Below are 17,673 nucleotides of genomic sequence, written 5' to 3'. Positions count from 1 at the left end.
ACTCTGTTGCCCTGCCAGAGGCTGACTAGGTCTGAGCTATCCGAATAGTACTCATGACTCGGCCTCAGAGCTTTACTTCTGACTGTTTCTCTACGACTTTCTAAACTTAACAGAAGTTCTCTTGAATACCTTGCAGGACTAATATTCCTGGAATCAATGATAGTGCAAAGAACTGGCTTAGTCACAGCCTGGGAGACTGTTTCCAGAATAGATTCTCAGTCTGCAATGGAGCGTTCATACTTAAAATTGCTACGTTACTTCTATGAAAACGCAAATTTCCCCCCTTTCAGATTTGCTAGTCTAGTTGGTCCGTCTGCAGTGCACATATATATCCATGAAAACGACACTAGAGAAAGGGTGTTAGACATCGTGGTCTCCTGACCTTCATTGCTTACATATTCCGCCCCCACAATTATGTTCCGCACATCAAGACGCTTCATTCAAACCCAAACTCGATAAGATAAAGCCAATGTTGTATGAATTCATGTAAACGATATGCAAATAACTAGTAAATCGCAAGTGCGCACTGAGATTGAAATACTCGAGGCTGGCGTACACACATACATTCAAGACACGACGGTCACAAAAGCTTTTAGTTAGGGAGAGGCAAAACCACACACCAGGAGGGCGGTCCTTTCAGAGGACGAGTCAACCTATCTACATCGGCCGGCGACCGCCCGTAGAGCAGAGCAGACAGCATTTGCCCGAGTGAAAGGGAGAATGACCCGTGTTCGGCTTAAAAGCAAATTCCGCTACATTGTGTGGGAGCGCCCAGCCAACATAGGATGCAGTTTCAGAGTTTTTCACAGGGAGACAGCAAATGCCAAACGCCGATGCTACAGATAGAAGAGCAATGCTGATTGGCAGACGACATTCCTGATACCTTGAGCTGAAGGACTAATGGAAGAAACTGAAAGATATACCGCTTCACGTCTGGCGTGGAGAGGGGCTGTTCCGTTGTCGCTCTTGGGGGGAGAACACGTAATGAGAGCGTGTGCGCTCGTACGTGTACTCAAAGAGTGAGGAACAAGTCTCTCTTCTGTACTTCACCGGGAGAGCACCTCTGTTGTGAGCGAATCGGAGTGCGACTCTATATTGAGTCCTTGCGATTAAGTATTGTTCACTGTGTTGGCCGCCACACTTATTGTGCTGTATGAACAGACAGAGTTACAGTTAAACGCCTGCGAGCGAATTTTTGAGTGTTATCGCGATGGACTGGTTATCTGACTGGTGTACCACGCCAATAGTTAGACTAGGGGCGAACAGGAGTCCTTGACTTCATCAAGGCGTAGGGAGAGTTTCATTATCAAAGGTCAATCCAGATAGAATGAGAGTTATCTTATTTGTCAACAGCGAGTGGCACAGACAGCAGTCATCGCAGCTTACAGTATTGTGCGCTACAGCTTTTGTGAGCCCCATATTTCCTCCACAACAGTACACTTCACTGCATTTCACTTGCGACTGCCTCGATCATACCTAGCAACATTCTAACGGATAGTTGTTCATTTGAGTAGGCATGGCTCTCAGCCATTCTGCCAAGTCAATAACAATCATAACTTTGTTTAGAAATTTCATTAGCGAAACCTATCCTTAAGAGGTAACTTCTCATTCCGAAAAGAACCCAGCAATAACTTGTTCAGTTCATAACTAAAAGTGCCATTGTGATTTCTCAGAATTTTTGCAAAAACATAATAATTTTCGTTACTGTCATGTTTTTCTTACACTAACTAGCACTACTCCAGCACCCAAGTATCCAACTAGTTATGTAAGAAATTTTGTGACTTTTTCTGTCATTTCCTTACAGCGGACGACTCCAGAAGATATTTATTGCTGAAAGTTTTTCAGGCATTTCTATTTAGAAATTTAGGAGCGGCAGTCTGACTTCTGTAGTAGTGTGGGGGTGGATATTGCATCTTGCAGGAGCCACAGGGTAAAGGGTACACCTCAGACTTATCCATTCCGCAGAATGACAGAATTATCCCTGATGACCACGCCATAGTCGATCGACCGCTATATCACCCTCAGCATTCATCAGCGGATGCGGTACGAATGGGCGTGGGGTCATCCCGCTACACTCTTAGCCGTAGTCGCCGTTTCGTCCTTGGAGCCGCTAACTCTCAATCAGGTAGCTCCTCAGTGGGCATCACAACTCTGAGTAAACACCAGCTGAGTCCTCCCACCAAGGAAAGCTTCCTTGCAGTGCAGGGAATAGTACCCAAGTCCCCTACATTAGAGCCTATCGCACTCACAAGATTTTTTTCTTTTTTTTAGGAGTCTGAGTCGTGGCAGGATGGATAAGAGGGCGAAACAGGCAGGGGTCGAAACTCGAGGCCAGGTCCTGACATTCCCTCCTGCCCCTCACTACAAGGGATTTGTCAAGAAAGGGACTAGATCAAGGTATATGACAATAAGGGGTTTTTATAATTTTTATTTGTATTTGTGTTTTTATTTGTATTATTTGTACTTTTTTAAATATATACACACAAGACGACAGCGGGCAGCATATCAGGCCATTCGCCATTCTTGGTGAAAGGAAGGGGGGGGGGGGGGAACTAAGATTTAAACTAAGAAAAAAATAATCTGTCGACCAGGCCAATTCCCTTCACCCATTCAAGTCGCCAGACTGGACATGTTGGTATGCTGCTCCATTTCAGAAATGATCGTCCACATGTCAAGAATGTAGGTGTTTAGGTACTTCCAAACTAAGGGGATTGGATTGTGATCGCGCTGTGAAAATAGCAGGCAAAAGTCCAATGATATGTAGGTGAACATTCGAGCATACTGTGGGGTTCCAGTATATAACACCAAAAATCAAGTGTGGAGTCTGGGGGATCGCGGAAAGGGTAGGTGATCATCTCAACTTGCAATTGCATAATAGCATGGTGCTTAACTGGGGGAATGTGAGAAGTGTGTGGAAGGAGGTGCAGAAATGGATGAACGACTGCTGACGAGGCGCAGAGGTAGCAGGCCAATTTACATAGTGTTAGGAACCAGATCTTACATTTCGTAGCGCAAGTAAGATGGTGCTCGTCAGTGACCTTGCATGGGCAACTTGTACAAAGTGGCGACGCAGCCAGGTTGATACGTCATTGTCACTGACAATGTAGTTCAAATGGCTCTGAGCACTATGTGACTTAACTTCTGACTTGGCGCCTCAAACCGCGCGCCATTCCGCTCAGCGGGTGTGTTGTCGGAAGATTATCATGTACAAAACTAAGTTCGATAATATAGGCATGAATGTGAGACGGCATCAGAGCAATGTGCTCAATGATGCAATGTGCAATGCGATTGGCGGTTCAGGTGACTCCGGCACAAGGATTTCCAAGGTGCAGTGAGTAAGGGATGTTAAAGGTTCCCACCAACGTCTCAATATTGTTGAACATATAATGCAGTGGTTCTGGCCCAAACATGGACAAGGCCAAGGCCACCTTTCGTAACACGCAGGGTAAGGGTCTCATATCAGATTTTGAAGACGGTGCCAGAGAAAACGAAGTAGAGCCCGCACAGGATGTGGTGGCCGATGCGCAGTGACAAATTTCCTTCCAAAGAGCTGGGCGAGTTCATTCGTTTATCAGCCGATAAGTGTTTGCCTTTCTTCGGCCCGTTGGCGGTGACAGAATCAATGGGCATACCCTGTAGTCTGCCTCAGACCATATTACAGAAAGTGTTCGGTAAAAAAGATTTCATTTTTGCTTTACTTACATCTTTATATGTCAGATTCATGATGATGTGCTGATCATTTCGTTAATGACCATAGTTATTGTGATGTTTACGTGGAAGTAAGACACTGCACAAAATTCGGAAAAGTTTGCAATGAAAAATAGACGTAACTATGATTTTGCGTTTGATGCATGTTAAATAATGCATATGATATTTAGCTTACATATTGAATTTTTCTTTAGACTTGGGTAGCGGTGTTCATCTGTCACTAATGTCGAAAAAATTGATCTGACGTAGAACATTCAATTGCGATCGCACCAAGCCAGCTTAAAGCCAGAGTGAAATATCCTCAAAGTTCCTCATATTTCGCTGGCCGGAGTGGCCGTGCGGTTCTAGGCGCTACAGTCTGGAGCCGAGCGACCGCTAGGTTCGCAGGTTCGAATCCTGCCTCAGGCATGGATGTGTGTGATGTCCTTAGGTTAGTTAGGTTTAATAAGTTCTAGGAGACTGATGACCTCAGAAGTTAAGTCGCATAGTGCTCAGAGCCATTTGAACCATTTGAACCTCATATTTCATAAAGGCTTTCAGGTATCGAAATGAGATTTTGACAAATGATAGCAAGCAAAGGGGAGAGTATTTTGCCATATCGTTATTATGTAAGACCTTCTTATCGACCGTGATATTCCACTAATTACAGACTTTTTCGAAGAAAGAAAGTAATTTTTTAAGGACAATTGATAGCTGGTGAAACAAGCAGTGAAGATATTACATGTTTATTTTTGTACCTATGATGTGTTTTATCACACGCTGCTGGCCTTACTTTCCCTCAGTTCCCCAATTACCAAACTTAATAAACCACTGTTTCAGAATTCTCTCACAATTGGGGCTGCACAACATGCTAGTGAGGTGAGACTGTGTAGACTCCGCTGCGTTTCGGCGAAAGAAGCAAATTTTAACATGGCAGCTAGAGAAATGTGTAGGTCTTATTCAAAACTCGTCTCTCATGACACTATTCCGAATGTTACAAATGGTTAACAAGCCAGGCGAAAATAAATCTCTGCATTTTCGGTGGAATTCTTTTTAGATACTAACCAAAGCAGAGGTGACAGATCTTTTTGAATGGTCGCTACACAAGTGTGGACATGGAGGGGTCCCACTTAATTTTTACAAAAAATGTGAGTGTTGGCTCAGTTTGGAATGACACTCCCCCTCCAGTGCTCGATGTTTCCCCAACAGCACCTGCCCGTAGCCCTCATCACTACTGCTCTTCCCATACATGCCCAGTCTTCTGCGCATGTTCCAGCTACGGCATGTGTGCGGACTCTACCCAAGGGCCTGTTGGAGTTGACAGCCCAGTATCAATAGTAGAGCGAGTAGTTGGTCAGCTCGGACCAATTTAGGTGCCACTTATTTGCTGACTTAATTCACTCTCTGGAGTGGGTTCAGGCTGTGCAGGAGGCTGTGGTAAACATGGTAGGGGATGGACTGCAGCAACTGACGTTTCGTTTTTGCCACAGTATGCTGAGTGGAACTGGTAAAGTTGATGCCTTGGTAATTCAGCATTGTCACGATGGGAAATGGGAGTGGTTACTTGTCCTGGAGTCCACGTCAGATATTCATGATCATCGATTTGGTAACATTGAGGTGACAACCCAACGATTTCCATAAGTTGGATCCATGCTATGGCTTTGTGTATTACTGCAGGTCAGTGTGTGAGAATGGGAAGCTCGTGTGCATGTAAGACAATGTAGGAGGCCTTTGATGATATGCTCGAGGGTGATCGCATACATCATAGTGGACAAAGGGCATACCTAACTAACCGATAGCTGGACAGGGTTCGGTCCAGCCAATTGTCCATTCATCCAGACCTTGGGTATGGCATTGCAAAGTAAGTAGCGAATGACATCTATGAATGGTGGTGGTGCTGGGGGGGGGGGGGGGGGGGGACCTCCATGCATTCTGCCACTGAGAGGAGACAACAGTGGACGACACAGTTGAAGGCACTGCTGAAATCAATCCACACCAGTGCCGCAAGGAGGCGGCAGGACACGGCAAGAGCAATAAAATCCTGATATTCATCCTGGGCTGTCTGAAGGGTGGCCCCACAGCCTAGCTATGTTTGTTCCAGAGAATGTACTGCAGGTAACACCTCACACAGGCGTGCTGCCAAGAAATGCACGTAGATTTTATAATCCACATTGAGGAATGCGAGGGGATGGAAGTGGGTGATGTGCATTCGCCCTTTTGGTTTGGGTACCGGTGTGTGAATGCCATTGACAGAGTCTGGTGTAGGGGAAAGGAATGACTCAATTACTGTTGGAACATCTCTGTCCAATGTGGAAGCAGCATTGCGCTGAGGTCCAATAAAATTCACTCGGAAAGCTGGAGGGCCCTGTGGAGTTGTTCTTCACTCCTTTAGCGATCTGCGGGTGAGGTGCGGGCTCGTCCTCGACGTCGTCGGCCTGTGCCTCCAAATGGGGCGACTGTGCTGTATCTTTGTGGTCTTCTCTGAAGAGGGGAGGGACGTGTGACGACGGTCTTAACTTAAGAACCGAGAGCAACGACGTTTGCGTAGAGTTCTCAGTGCTAACAGACAAACAACACTGCGTGAAATAACCACACAAACAAATGTGAGACGTACAACGAATGTATCCATTAGGACAGTGTGGCGAAATTTGCCTTTGACAGGCTACGGTAGCAGACAACTGCTGCGAGTGCCTTTGCTAACAGCACGACATCGCCTGCAGCGCCTCTCCTAGGCTCGTGGCCAAATTGGTTGGACCCTAGACGAATGTAAAGCAACGTCTGGTCAGATGAGTACCATTTCCAGTTGGTAAGAGCTGACCGTAGGGATCAAGTCATGGGATACCTCCTAATAGCGTGCCCTGCTTTTGCATAGTGCAGCCACTCCATGTGTCATTGACTCAAGAAGTCGTTGGGAGTACCCTGCAGAAATATTGAGCCGTGGTGCCTCTAAAGCCGTCCATAATTGTGGAAGTGTTGCTGGTGCTTGATTTAGTATACCAACTGACCTCTAGATTATGTCCCACAGATGTTCGACTGGTGGCCAAATCATTCGCTAAAAACTGTCCAGAATGTTCTTCAAACCAACCGCGAACAGTTGTGGTCTGGTGACATGGCGCATTGTTTAAATGGCTCTGAGCACTATGGGACATAACATCTGAGAGCATCAGTCCCCTAGAACTTAGAACTACTTAAACCTAACCAACCTAAGGACATCACACACATCCATGCCCGAGGCAGGATTTGAACGTGCGACCGTAGCGGCCGCGCGGTTCCAGACTGTAGCGCCTAGAGCTGCTCGGCCACTCTGGCCGGCTGGCGCATTGTCATTCAGAAAAATTCCTATGTTGTTTGAGAACACGAAGCTCATGAATGGCTGCAAGTGGTCTCCACGTAGCCGAACAAAACCATTTCCAGTCAATGATCAGTTCATTTTGACCTGAGAACCCAGTTCATTCCATTTAAACACAGTCCACTTCATTGTGAAGACACCACCAGCTTGCACAGTGCCTTGTCGACGACTTGAGTTCACGACTTCTCGGGGTTTGCTCCAAGCTCCGACCCTACCGCCAGCTCTTACCAAGTGAAGTCAGACCTCATCTGACCAGACCTCGGTTTTCCAGTCGTGCGGGATGGACATCGAATATTACGCCTATTAATAAGAAAATTCCAGGATCTTGTAGAAAATGTGCAGATGAATTGCCGTGACCGTAGAAAATCAATTATGCTGCAAAGAGAAAACATTCAAGCAAAACCTCTGGGCCGAGACTTCTGCATGCACTACTTAGAGACACGGAGACGGATAGAACATTCAAAGGACGTGTGATGTCGGAGGCCAACAGTCGAACTGGGGTAAACACCATGAGGCCATGGGGAGTGAAGGTCCGGGCCATCGATTACTCGACTTGGAACTCTGCCTACTAGTAGAAAGTCAACACGAACACGCAGAGATAGAATATTCCGGAAACACAAAAAAGTTCAAATGTGTGTAATCTTTCGGGACATAACTGCTAAGGCCATCAGTCCCTAAGCTTACACACTACTTAACCTAAATTGTCCTATGGACAAACACACACACCAATGCCCGAGGGAAGACTCGAACCTCCGCCGGGACAAGACGCACACCGGAAACACAGAAAAATAAGTTGGTACTGAATGAAACTTGGATACAAGGCACTGTATGCGAGTTAGAAGGGTCTTCGAAAGCGTTTAAAAGGGTAGCAGTAACAGGCAGTCCGCATCAAGTAGTCATCGACAGATATATTTTCATATTTAGTGGCGAACAAGGACGGTTGATCTTTGTCTGAAGCAGTCAGTGCTTAGTATCCAGTGCTTAGGAACAAGTAGTTGTACAAAACATGTCTCTTGTGAATTAGGTCAGAGAAATGGTTGGTTTGATAAAAGACAGAAAGAGTGGCAGTAATTGCACTTGTCTCTGAGTTAGGCACCCAAGTTGGTGCATCTGACAGTGATTAGAGCAAAATTCTAGTTGTCTCTTGGTAAGGTGATACCCATGTGTAGAAGGACAGAATAATAGTGAAAGGTGTTGCGGCTAATGTGTGTTGGAACTCTGCCTCTGCCTGTTGATCCGACATGTCACATACAGTATATATGTATTTAATGATGATTAAACTTAGTTACAGGCAATGTAAGATTTCATGTGATCCTGATACTTGAGGTTTTACTTCGCCTCGTCTCCCTTATAAAGATTAATTAGGGAAAACGTCCCGGACAACATAACAGTATTGTCGTCAACCTCCTGATTGCCCTACCAGACCTCACGAACTCTGTATTTGTACTTGGACCTGTGTCGGGACGCGACAGAATAAAAGAGTACCCAACTACATTTAACCGTGAAATGATGTTAGTTAGAGCTGTATCTTATGATATCTTAAATACGATAGGTCATTCATGCCAAAGTAATTCCACACCCAGGGATTGAGCACAGGGGAACAGATGTAGGGATCCCGTATCGCCGCTCAAGACGAGGTCCTAGTGAAGATCGTTTCCCATTCTCTTCCTCGAAATTGTTATGAAGTGTGAAATGTGTATCTGTGTCCTGTGGATGACTGTCATGATTACTTGTGCAGTGTAGCGTTGGGTTTGTGTTACTGGATGAAGGAGGGAGGAGTGAAACCCAATGTCGGCTTATGGCCTCCTCCTCTCGAACAGCCGAGCTTAACATCCGCATCCGACAGACAGATCACCGTCACAGTTTCACAGGGCTTCACATCCTGAGACGTTGTGAAGAGATCTGGAATTTAACCAAGAACTTCGGGGAAAAGATTTGTCATCGGGAAGTTTACGCCACCACTACTTCTCCACTCGCCAACTACATACTGACAGTGAAAATTTTCCACCAGTAAAATACGAGCCGACATACCTCCTATCCGAGCGCACCACAAAAATGTGTTAGCGAGCTCGGCTGCAGTAGTTGGTGATATGACATTCACTAACATTTATTCACAACAAATCGTACCTAGAACGGCGAAGTTTGATAAACTGTTGATGCGCTGTTGACTCGAAATGGTTTACTTTCATAAAACGTAATTTACAATACGAAAACAACCTAATGTGAAAATTAGAAATTCTTCCAATCCATCTGTGGTATGAACCAGCAAACCAGTGTTTAATAGTATTAGTTGAAAACAATCTTGGTTGCGATTTTAGTTTTTTTATTAGTAAACTACGCGTTTCACTTTATTTAGTCATCTTCAGGCTAATCTTAATTTGGTATTTCTTAGGACGATCCATTAGATAGTGTAGCTAAAGGGCATCGTCTAGTGCATCAGGCCAACATCACCTTCCTGAACCTCAGTAAACACTTTCTAGATGGATGTGAGTGACTCCAAGACCTGCATAACGCGTTCACGTTCACAGGAGCAATTAATAGCATAAGATGGGGCTTAAGTACTTAGCTAACTAATTAAGTCCCAGGTTGGGTGGCGGTGTAAGTGTGAAGTTCTTAGGGCGAGCAGCTGATCAGCATTCGAACACAGTCAAATGGTTCAAATGGCTCTGAGCACTATGGGACTGAAATTCTGAGGTCATCTTAGAACTACTTAAACCTAACTAAGCTAAGGACATCACACACATCCATGCCCGAGGCAACATTCTAACCTGCGCGGTTCCAGCCTAGAACCGCTCGGCCACCGCGGCCGTCCGAACACAGTCCATGGGCTTACTCAACTTTATTCAAATCATGTTGCATACACACCCTGTAGCGGGCAGCATACTTGTAGCGTACCGACTTGAATACGAAGCGGGAGCCCGACGTGTAAGCCCGTCGCAGAAGCCCGTGACTGACGACAGCAAAAGCGACCGCCCGGCAGGTAGAAAGACGCACTGTTATCCCGCGTTGATAGCTCACCCGCGCGGGCGACGACTCGGCGGTGCGGACTCAGCGGGTACGGAAACACGCGTTCCGCGCTGGAAGCTGAACGATCGCTTGCCTGCTTCCCCGTTCCCTTACGGAGCATGTATTCGTAGGATGTAAGTTATAATCCAAAACCCACTAAATAAGGCTTCAACTGAAAATGACGAAATCCAATATGGTGTCTTGCAAGTTCTGCTTCGACGTAGAACGGTATCTTGCTTCTGATTGGTCACATTCTTCTATACGAAACAAAAATCTGACTTGTTTAATTCAATCTTTCATTCTTAGGAATACAATGGAACGTGAAATTCCACATTGTAACGTCACAAAATTCGACCAGATCCTAGTCCACGTGAGCTTTCACGCCCTGAGTGAAGACAGCTTTAGCCACAGCAAAGAGATTGTTTCCAGAATGTATTTTTCCCTCTGCAGCGGAGTGTGCTCTCATTTGAAACTTGCTGACGGAATAAAACTGCGATCTGGGCTGGAACTCGAACCCAGAACCTTCCTTATCCAGTCGTGACGTATCTGGGAAGGAGAACTTCTGTGAAGGAGGAAAAAAAAATGCTGGCAGGAGCAAAGTTGCGAGGACGAGTCGTGTCTGGTTAGCTCGGCCAGTAAAAGAATGCAAGATTCCAGGTTTGAGGCCCAGTCCAGAACGCAATTCGAATTTGTCATCAAGTTTCGAAACAGCGCAAATTCCACTGCAGAGAATCTCTCCGGGAATGCAGGATTTCTCGGCGAGGTTCGATGATGATGTCTTTTTGGGTCATCAGGCGAGTCAAGGCGCTGTTCTGCAGTAACGTTTCGACAAGTTCTCTGCTCGTCATGTTCAGGCTAAGTGTCCGTTTCATGTCCAGTTCGTGTCTTTATAGACGTTGGACCACAGGTTCCTATACCTCGTTTGTAACAGCTGGGCCAGTCGCACGCATAGGGAAGGAGTGTCGCAGACGGTGGTGGAGGGAAATCGCGGCCAGACTCAACGGCGTATTTAGCAGCGCCTCTCACAACATGTGAGAAGCGTTTGGCCAAACGGACGAATCTGCAGTGTCACGTCGCAACCTCGACGAAGGTCTTCCGTTTGAATTTGAACAGACAGAGGCGTTGTGCCAGACGGACGGACTCTTAGCACTCGATCGTCAGAGAGGCAGTGGAGATATGGGTCAATGACGGTGATGTCAACTGGGAGTGCTATAAAGAGTACGTCAAGAGATTTCTGGTGTGAAAGCGGCGAAGACACTGGATGGAATAGACAGAATCATCAGGGCGTGGTGTCAGGACCCTCCAACAAGCTGAGAGTCCTCCCCCCCCCCCCCCCCCCCCCCGCACCACTATCCGCGATTCACCCTGATCACTATCACTATCCTTGACATCTCTTCCGGAAGCGCGCGGCTGGCCCAGCCTTGCACACGAGGCAGAATAGTCTGTGGTCCACAGCCTATAAGAAAACGACCTGCACATGAACCTGACGCTTCATCTGAAGATGATACGAGGGTCACTCCAAAAGAAATGCACGCTATTTTTGTAAAAATACAGTTTTCATTCTACATGTATGAAAGTTTTACAGTGTGTAGATACATTCTGCCCGCTTGTTTTCAAACTTAGTTCAACCTGTTCCCGTGAGTGGCGCCGACAGCATGTCATACTGCTACACTTGATGTTCGTCAGAAGCAACGTGCCGTCATAGAATTCCTGTGCTGTGAAAACGAGACAGTGGGAACCATCCACAAGAGGTTGAAACAGGTGTATGGAGATGCTGCCGTCAACCGCAGTACAGTGGGCAAGCAGGTTACGCGATGAAAGCGGGCACGGCAATATTGAGGATTGTCATCGCAGCGGCAGGGCTCGTACTGCACACATTCCAGACAATGTGCAGAGACTTAACGAATTGGTGATTGCTGACAGACGTCTCACAGTGAACGAATTGTCACGCTACGTTGGGATAGGGGAAGGAGGTGTTTGCAGAATACTGAAAGTGTTGGCATTAAAAAAGGTTTGTGCCAGGTGGATTCCCAGGATATTGACAGTGGCTCACAAAGAAACAAGAAAAACGGTATGCAGCGAACTTTTGGAACAGTATGAGAATGGTGGGGATGAATTTCTTGGAAGAATTGTGACAGGTGATGAAACATGGCTCCATCATTTTTCACCAGAGACGAAGAGGTAATCAATGGAGTGGCATCAAGCAAATTCAAACAAGAAAAAAAATTCAAAACCACACCTTCTGCTGAAAATGTTATGGCTACAGTGTTTTTCGATTCAGAAGGACTCTTTCTTGTGGAGATCATGCCAAGTGGAACCACCATAAGTTCTGATGCATATGTGACGACTCTGAAGAAACTTCAAGCTCGACTGATTCGTCTTCGACCACATCGGCAAAAGCGGGATGTTTTGCTATTGCACGACAATGCAAGGCCACATGTCAGTCAAAAAACCATGGAAGCGATCACAAAACTCGGATGGACAACACTGAAACACCCTCCTTACAGTCCTGACATGGCTCCATGTGACTATCATCTCTTTGGGAAACTGAAAGACTCTCTTCGTGGACTAAGGTTTGGAGATGATAACTCCATTGAGCACGCTGCCAAACAGTGGCTCCTACAGGTTGGTCCAGAATTTTACCGTGCGGGTATACAGGCGCTGGTTCCAAGATGGGGTAAGGCAGTTGAGAGGCATGGAAATTATGTGGAGAAATCAAAATATTGTTCCTAAAGGATGTATCTACACACTGTAAAACTTTCAAACATGTAGAATAAAAGATGGATTTAAAAAAAAATAGTGTGCATTTCTTTTGGAGTGACCTTCGTAATTAGAGAACTTGTCGACACGTTGCCGCAGAACGACGCCTCGGCTCGGCCGATAACCGAGAAGATTTCACCGCCGAGGGTCTTTGTCCGACACGCTGAGGCAGCAGCAGTTGAAGCTAGTGATACTGCTCCGCTTGTGCTGCAGGCCGTGGTTCATGTCCGGCGGCTGGGAGTGGCCGCAGCCCGGTGACGGCACGGCTCCACGCCGTGTCTGGCCTGGGGAGGCGCCTGCCACCTCCGACCGCATCGTCGAGCAGCTCATGTTCTCGCCGCTGCGCCGCCGCCCTCGCCGCAAGGTGCATCCGTCTCTTTCCTCGTAGCCGGTAACCTCTGTCTTACGTGGCGCAATGCGCACACTGCTTAGAAGGGGAGCATACACCTATCGGCTCACCCATTTTGCTACGTCGCACTATAGTAGTAAGCTAGTCATACAATCTTAATTATTACCTCCAAAAATACACTACTGCCCATTAAAATTGCTACACCAAGAAGATGACGTGCTACAGACGCGAAATGTATCTGACAGGTAGAAGATGCTGTGATTCGCAAAATGATTAGCTTTTCAGAGCATTCACACAAGGTTGGCGCCGTTGGCGACACCTACAACGTGCTGACATGAGGAACGTTTCCAACCGATTTCTCATACACAAACAGCAGTTGACGGGCGTCGCCTGATGAAACGTTGTTGTGATGCCTCATGTAAGGAGGAGAAATGCGTACCATCACGTTTGTAGCCTATCGTGATTGCGGTTTATCGTACCGAGGCATTTGCTGCTCGCGTTGGTCGAGATCCAATAACTGTTAGCAAAATATAGAATCGGTGTGTTCTGGAGGGCAAAACGGAACGCCGTGCTGGATCCCAACGGCGTCGTATCACTAGTAGTCGAGATGACAGGCATCTTATCGGCACGGCTGTAACGGATCGTGCAGCCACGTCTCGATCCCTGAGTCAACAGATGGGGACGTTTGCAAGACAACAAAAATCTGCATGAACAGTTCGACGATGTTTGCAGCAGCATGGACTATCAGCTCGGAGACCATGGCTGCGGTTACCCTCGACGCTGCATCACAGACAGGAGCGCCTGCGATGGTGTACTCAACGACATGAGTGCACGAATGGCAAAACGTTATTTTTTTGTATGAATCCAGGTTCTGTTTACAGCATCATGTCAGTCGCATCAATGTTTGGCGACATCGCGGTGAAAGCACATTGGAAGCATGTATTCGTCATCGCCTTACTGGCGTTATCACCCTCTGTGATGGTATGGGGTGCCATTGGTTACACGTCTCCGTCACCTCTTTTTCGCATTGACGGCACTTTGAACAGTGGACATTACATTTCAGATGTGTTACGGCCGTGGCTCTACCATTCATTCGATCCCTGTGAAACCCTACATTTCAGTAGGATAATGCACGACCGCATGTTGCAGGTCCTGTACGGGCCTTTCTGTATACAGAAAATGTTCGACTGCTGCCCTGGCCATCATGTTCTCCAGATATGTTACCAATTGAAAATGTCTGGTCAATGGTGGCCGAGCAACTGACTCGTCACAATACGCCAGTCACTACTCTTGATGAACTGTGCTATCGTGTTGAAGCTGCATGGGCAGCTGTACCCGTACACGCCATCCAAGCTCTGTTCGACTCAATGCCCAGGCGTATCAAGGCCGTTATTACGGCTAGAGGTGGTTGTTGTGGTCTTCAGTCCTGAGACTGGTTTGATGCAGCTCTTCATGCTACTCTATCCTGTGCAAGCTTCTTCATTTCCCAGTACCTACTGCAACCTACATCCTTCTGAATCTGCTTAGTGTAGTCATCTCTTGGTCTCCCTCTACGATTTTTACCCTCCACGCTGCCCTCCAATACTAAATTGGTGATCCCTTGATGCCTCAGAACATGTCCTACCAACCGATCCCTTCTTCTGGTAAAGTTGTGCCACAAACTTCTCTTCTCCCCAATCCTATTCAATACTTCCTTATTAGTTATGTGATCTACCCATCTAATCTTCAGCATTCTTCTGTAGCACCACATTTCGAAAGCTTCTATTCTCTTATTGTCCAAACTATTTATCGTCCATGATTCACTTCCATACATGGCTGCACTCCATACAAATACTTTCAGAAACGACTTCCTGACACTTAAATCTATACTCGATGTTAACAAATTTCTCTTCTTCAGAAATGCTTTCCTTGCCATTGCCAGTCTACATTTTATATCCTCTCTACTTCGACCATCATCAGTTATTTTGCTCCCCAAATAGCAAAACTCCTTTACTACTTTAAGTGTCTCACTTCCTAATCTAATTCCCTCAGCATCACCCGACTTAATTCGACTACATTCCATTATCCTCGTTTTGCTTTTGTTGATGGTCATCTTATATCCTTTTTTCAAGACACAATCCATTCCGTTCAACTGCTCTTCCAAGTCCTTTGCTGTCTCTGACAGAATTACGATGTCATCGGCGAACCTCAAAGTTTTTATTTCTTCTCCGTGGATTTTAATACCTACTCCAAATTTTTCTTTTGTTTCCTTCACTGCTTGCTCAATATACAGATTGAATAACATCGGGGATAGACTACAGCCCTGTCTCACTCCCTTCCCAACCACTGCTTCCCTTTCATGTCCCTCGACTCCTATAACTGCCATCTGGTTTCTGTACAAATTGTAAATAGCTTTTCGCTCCCTGTATTTTACCCCTGCCACCTTCAGAAATTGAAAGAGAGTATTGCAGTCAACATTGTCAAAAGCTTCCTCTAAGTCTACAAAGGCTAGAAAAGTAGGTTTGCCTTTCCTTAACGTAGCTTCTAAGATAAGTCGTAGGGTCAGTATTGCCTCAGGTGTTCCGATATTTCTACGGAATCCAAACTGATCTTCCCCGAGGTCGGCTTCTACTAGTTTTTCCATTCGTCTGTAAAGAACTCGCGTTAGTATTTTGCAGCTGTGACTTATTAAACTGATAGTTCGGTAATTTTCACATCTGTCAACACCTGCTTTCTTTGGGATTGGAATTATTATATTCTTCTTGAAGTCTGAGGGTATTTCGCCTGTCTCATACATCTTGCTCACCAGATGGTAGAGTTTTGTCAGGATTGGCTCTCCCAAGGCCGTCAGTAGTTCCAATGGAATGTTGTCTACTCCAGGAGCCTTGTTGCGACTCAGGTCTTTCAGTGCTCTGTCAAACTCTTCACATAGTTTCGTATCTCCCATTTCATCTTCATCTTCATCCTCTTCCATTTCCATAATATTGTCTTCAAGTGCATCGCCCTTATATAGACCCTCTATATACTCCTTCCACCTTTCTGCTTTCCCTTCTTTGCTTAGAACTGGATGTCCATCTGAGTTCTTGATGTTCATACAAGTGGTTCTCTTATCTCCAAAGGTCTCTTTAATTTTCCTGTAGGCAGTATCTATCTTACCCCTAGTGAGATAAGCCTCTACATCTTTACATTTGTCCTCTAGCCATGCCTGCTTAGGCATTTTGCACTTGCTGTCGATCTCATTTTTGGGACGTCTGTATTCCTTTTTGCCTGCTTCATTTACTGCATTTTTATATTTTCTCCTTTCATCAATTAAATTCAATATTTCTTCTGTTACCCAAGGATTTCTACTAGCCCTCGTCTTTTTACCTACTTGATCCTCTGCTGCCTTCACTACTTCATCCCTGAAAGCTGGTTCTTTTAGTTTATCCAGGTCCCATCTCCTTAAATTCCCACATTTTTGCAGTTTCTCCAGTTTTAATCTACAGGTCATAACCAGCAGACTGTGGTCAGAGTCCACATCTGCCCATGGAAATGTCTTACAATTTAAAACCTCTGTCGTACCATTATATAACCTATCTGAAACCTGTCAGTATCTCCAGGCTTCTTCCATGTATACAGCCTTCTTTTATGATTCTTGAAGCAAGTGTTAGCTATGATTAAGTTGTGCTCTGTGCAAAATTCTACCAGGCGGCTTCCTCTTTCATTTCTTTGCCCCAGTCCATATTCACCTACTACGTTTCCTTCTCTCTCTTTCCCTACACTCGAATTCCAATCACCCATGACTATTAAATTTTCGTCACCCTTCACTATCTGAATAATTTCTTTTATTTGATCATACATTTCTTCAATTTCTTCGTCATCTGCAGAGCTAGTTGGCATATAAACTTGTACTACTGTAGTAGGTGTGGGCTTCGTATCTATCTTGGCCACAATAATGCGTTCACTATGCTGTTTGTAGTAGCTTACCCGCATTCCTATTTTCCTATTCATTATTAAACCTACTTCTGCATTACCCCTATTTGATTTTGTGTTTAAAACCCTGTAGTCACCTGACCAGAAGTCTTGTTCCTCCTGCCACCGAACTTCACTAATTCCCACTATATCTAACTTTAACATATCCATTTCCCTTTTTATATTTTCTAACCTACCTGCCCGATTAAGAGATCTGACATTCCACGCTCCGATCCGTAGAACGCCAGTTTTCTTTCTCCTGATAACGGCATCCTCTTGGGTAGTCCCCGCCCGGAGATCCGAATGGGGGACTATTTTACCTCTGGAATATTTTACCCAAGAGGACGCCATCATCATTTAATCATACAGTAAAGCTGTATGCCCTCGGGAAAAATTACGGCCGTAGTTTCCTCTTGCTTTCAGCCGTTCGCAGTACCAGCACAGCAAGGCTGTTTTGGTTATTGTTACAAGTCCAGATCAGTCAATCATCCAGACTGTTGCCCTTGCAACTACTGAAAAGACTGCTGCCCCTCTTCAGGAACCACACGTTTGTCTGTCCTGTCAACAGATACCCGTTCTTTGTGGTTGCACC

General features: G+C 45.7%; 1 protein-coding gene across 1 annotated transcript in view; it reads left to right on the top strand.

Moving 5' to 3' along the window:
• Window positions 1–3,233: 3,233 nt before the first annotated feature.
• The window catches only part of LOC126336388 (glycoprotein 3-alpha-L-fucosyltransferase A-like), a 64,301-nt gene continuing 49,861 nt past the window's right edge, over window positions 3,234–17,673 (top strand). The window contains exons 1-2 of the mRNA XM_050000083.1: window positions 3,234–3,331; window positions 13,016–13,166. Of these exons, the coding sequence (XP_049856040.1) occupies window positions 3,234–3,331; window positions 13,016–13,166 (249 nt within the window). The remainder of the gene's footprint in view (window positions 3,332–13,015; window positions 13,167–17,673) is intronic.

Source organism: Schistocerca gregaria, chromosome 1 (assembly GCF_023897955.1).
Source record: "Schistocerca gregaria isolate iqSchGreg1 chromosome 1, iqSchGreg1.2, whole genome shotgun sequence".
NCBI lineage: Eukaryota > Metazoa > Arthropoda > Insecta > Orthoptera > Acrididae > Schistocerca > Schistocerca gregaria.
The sequence above is the reverse complement of the archived record's forward strand: the minus strand, read 5'-3'. Positions and strand labels throughout refer to the sequence as shown.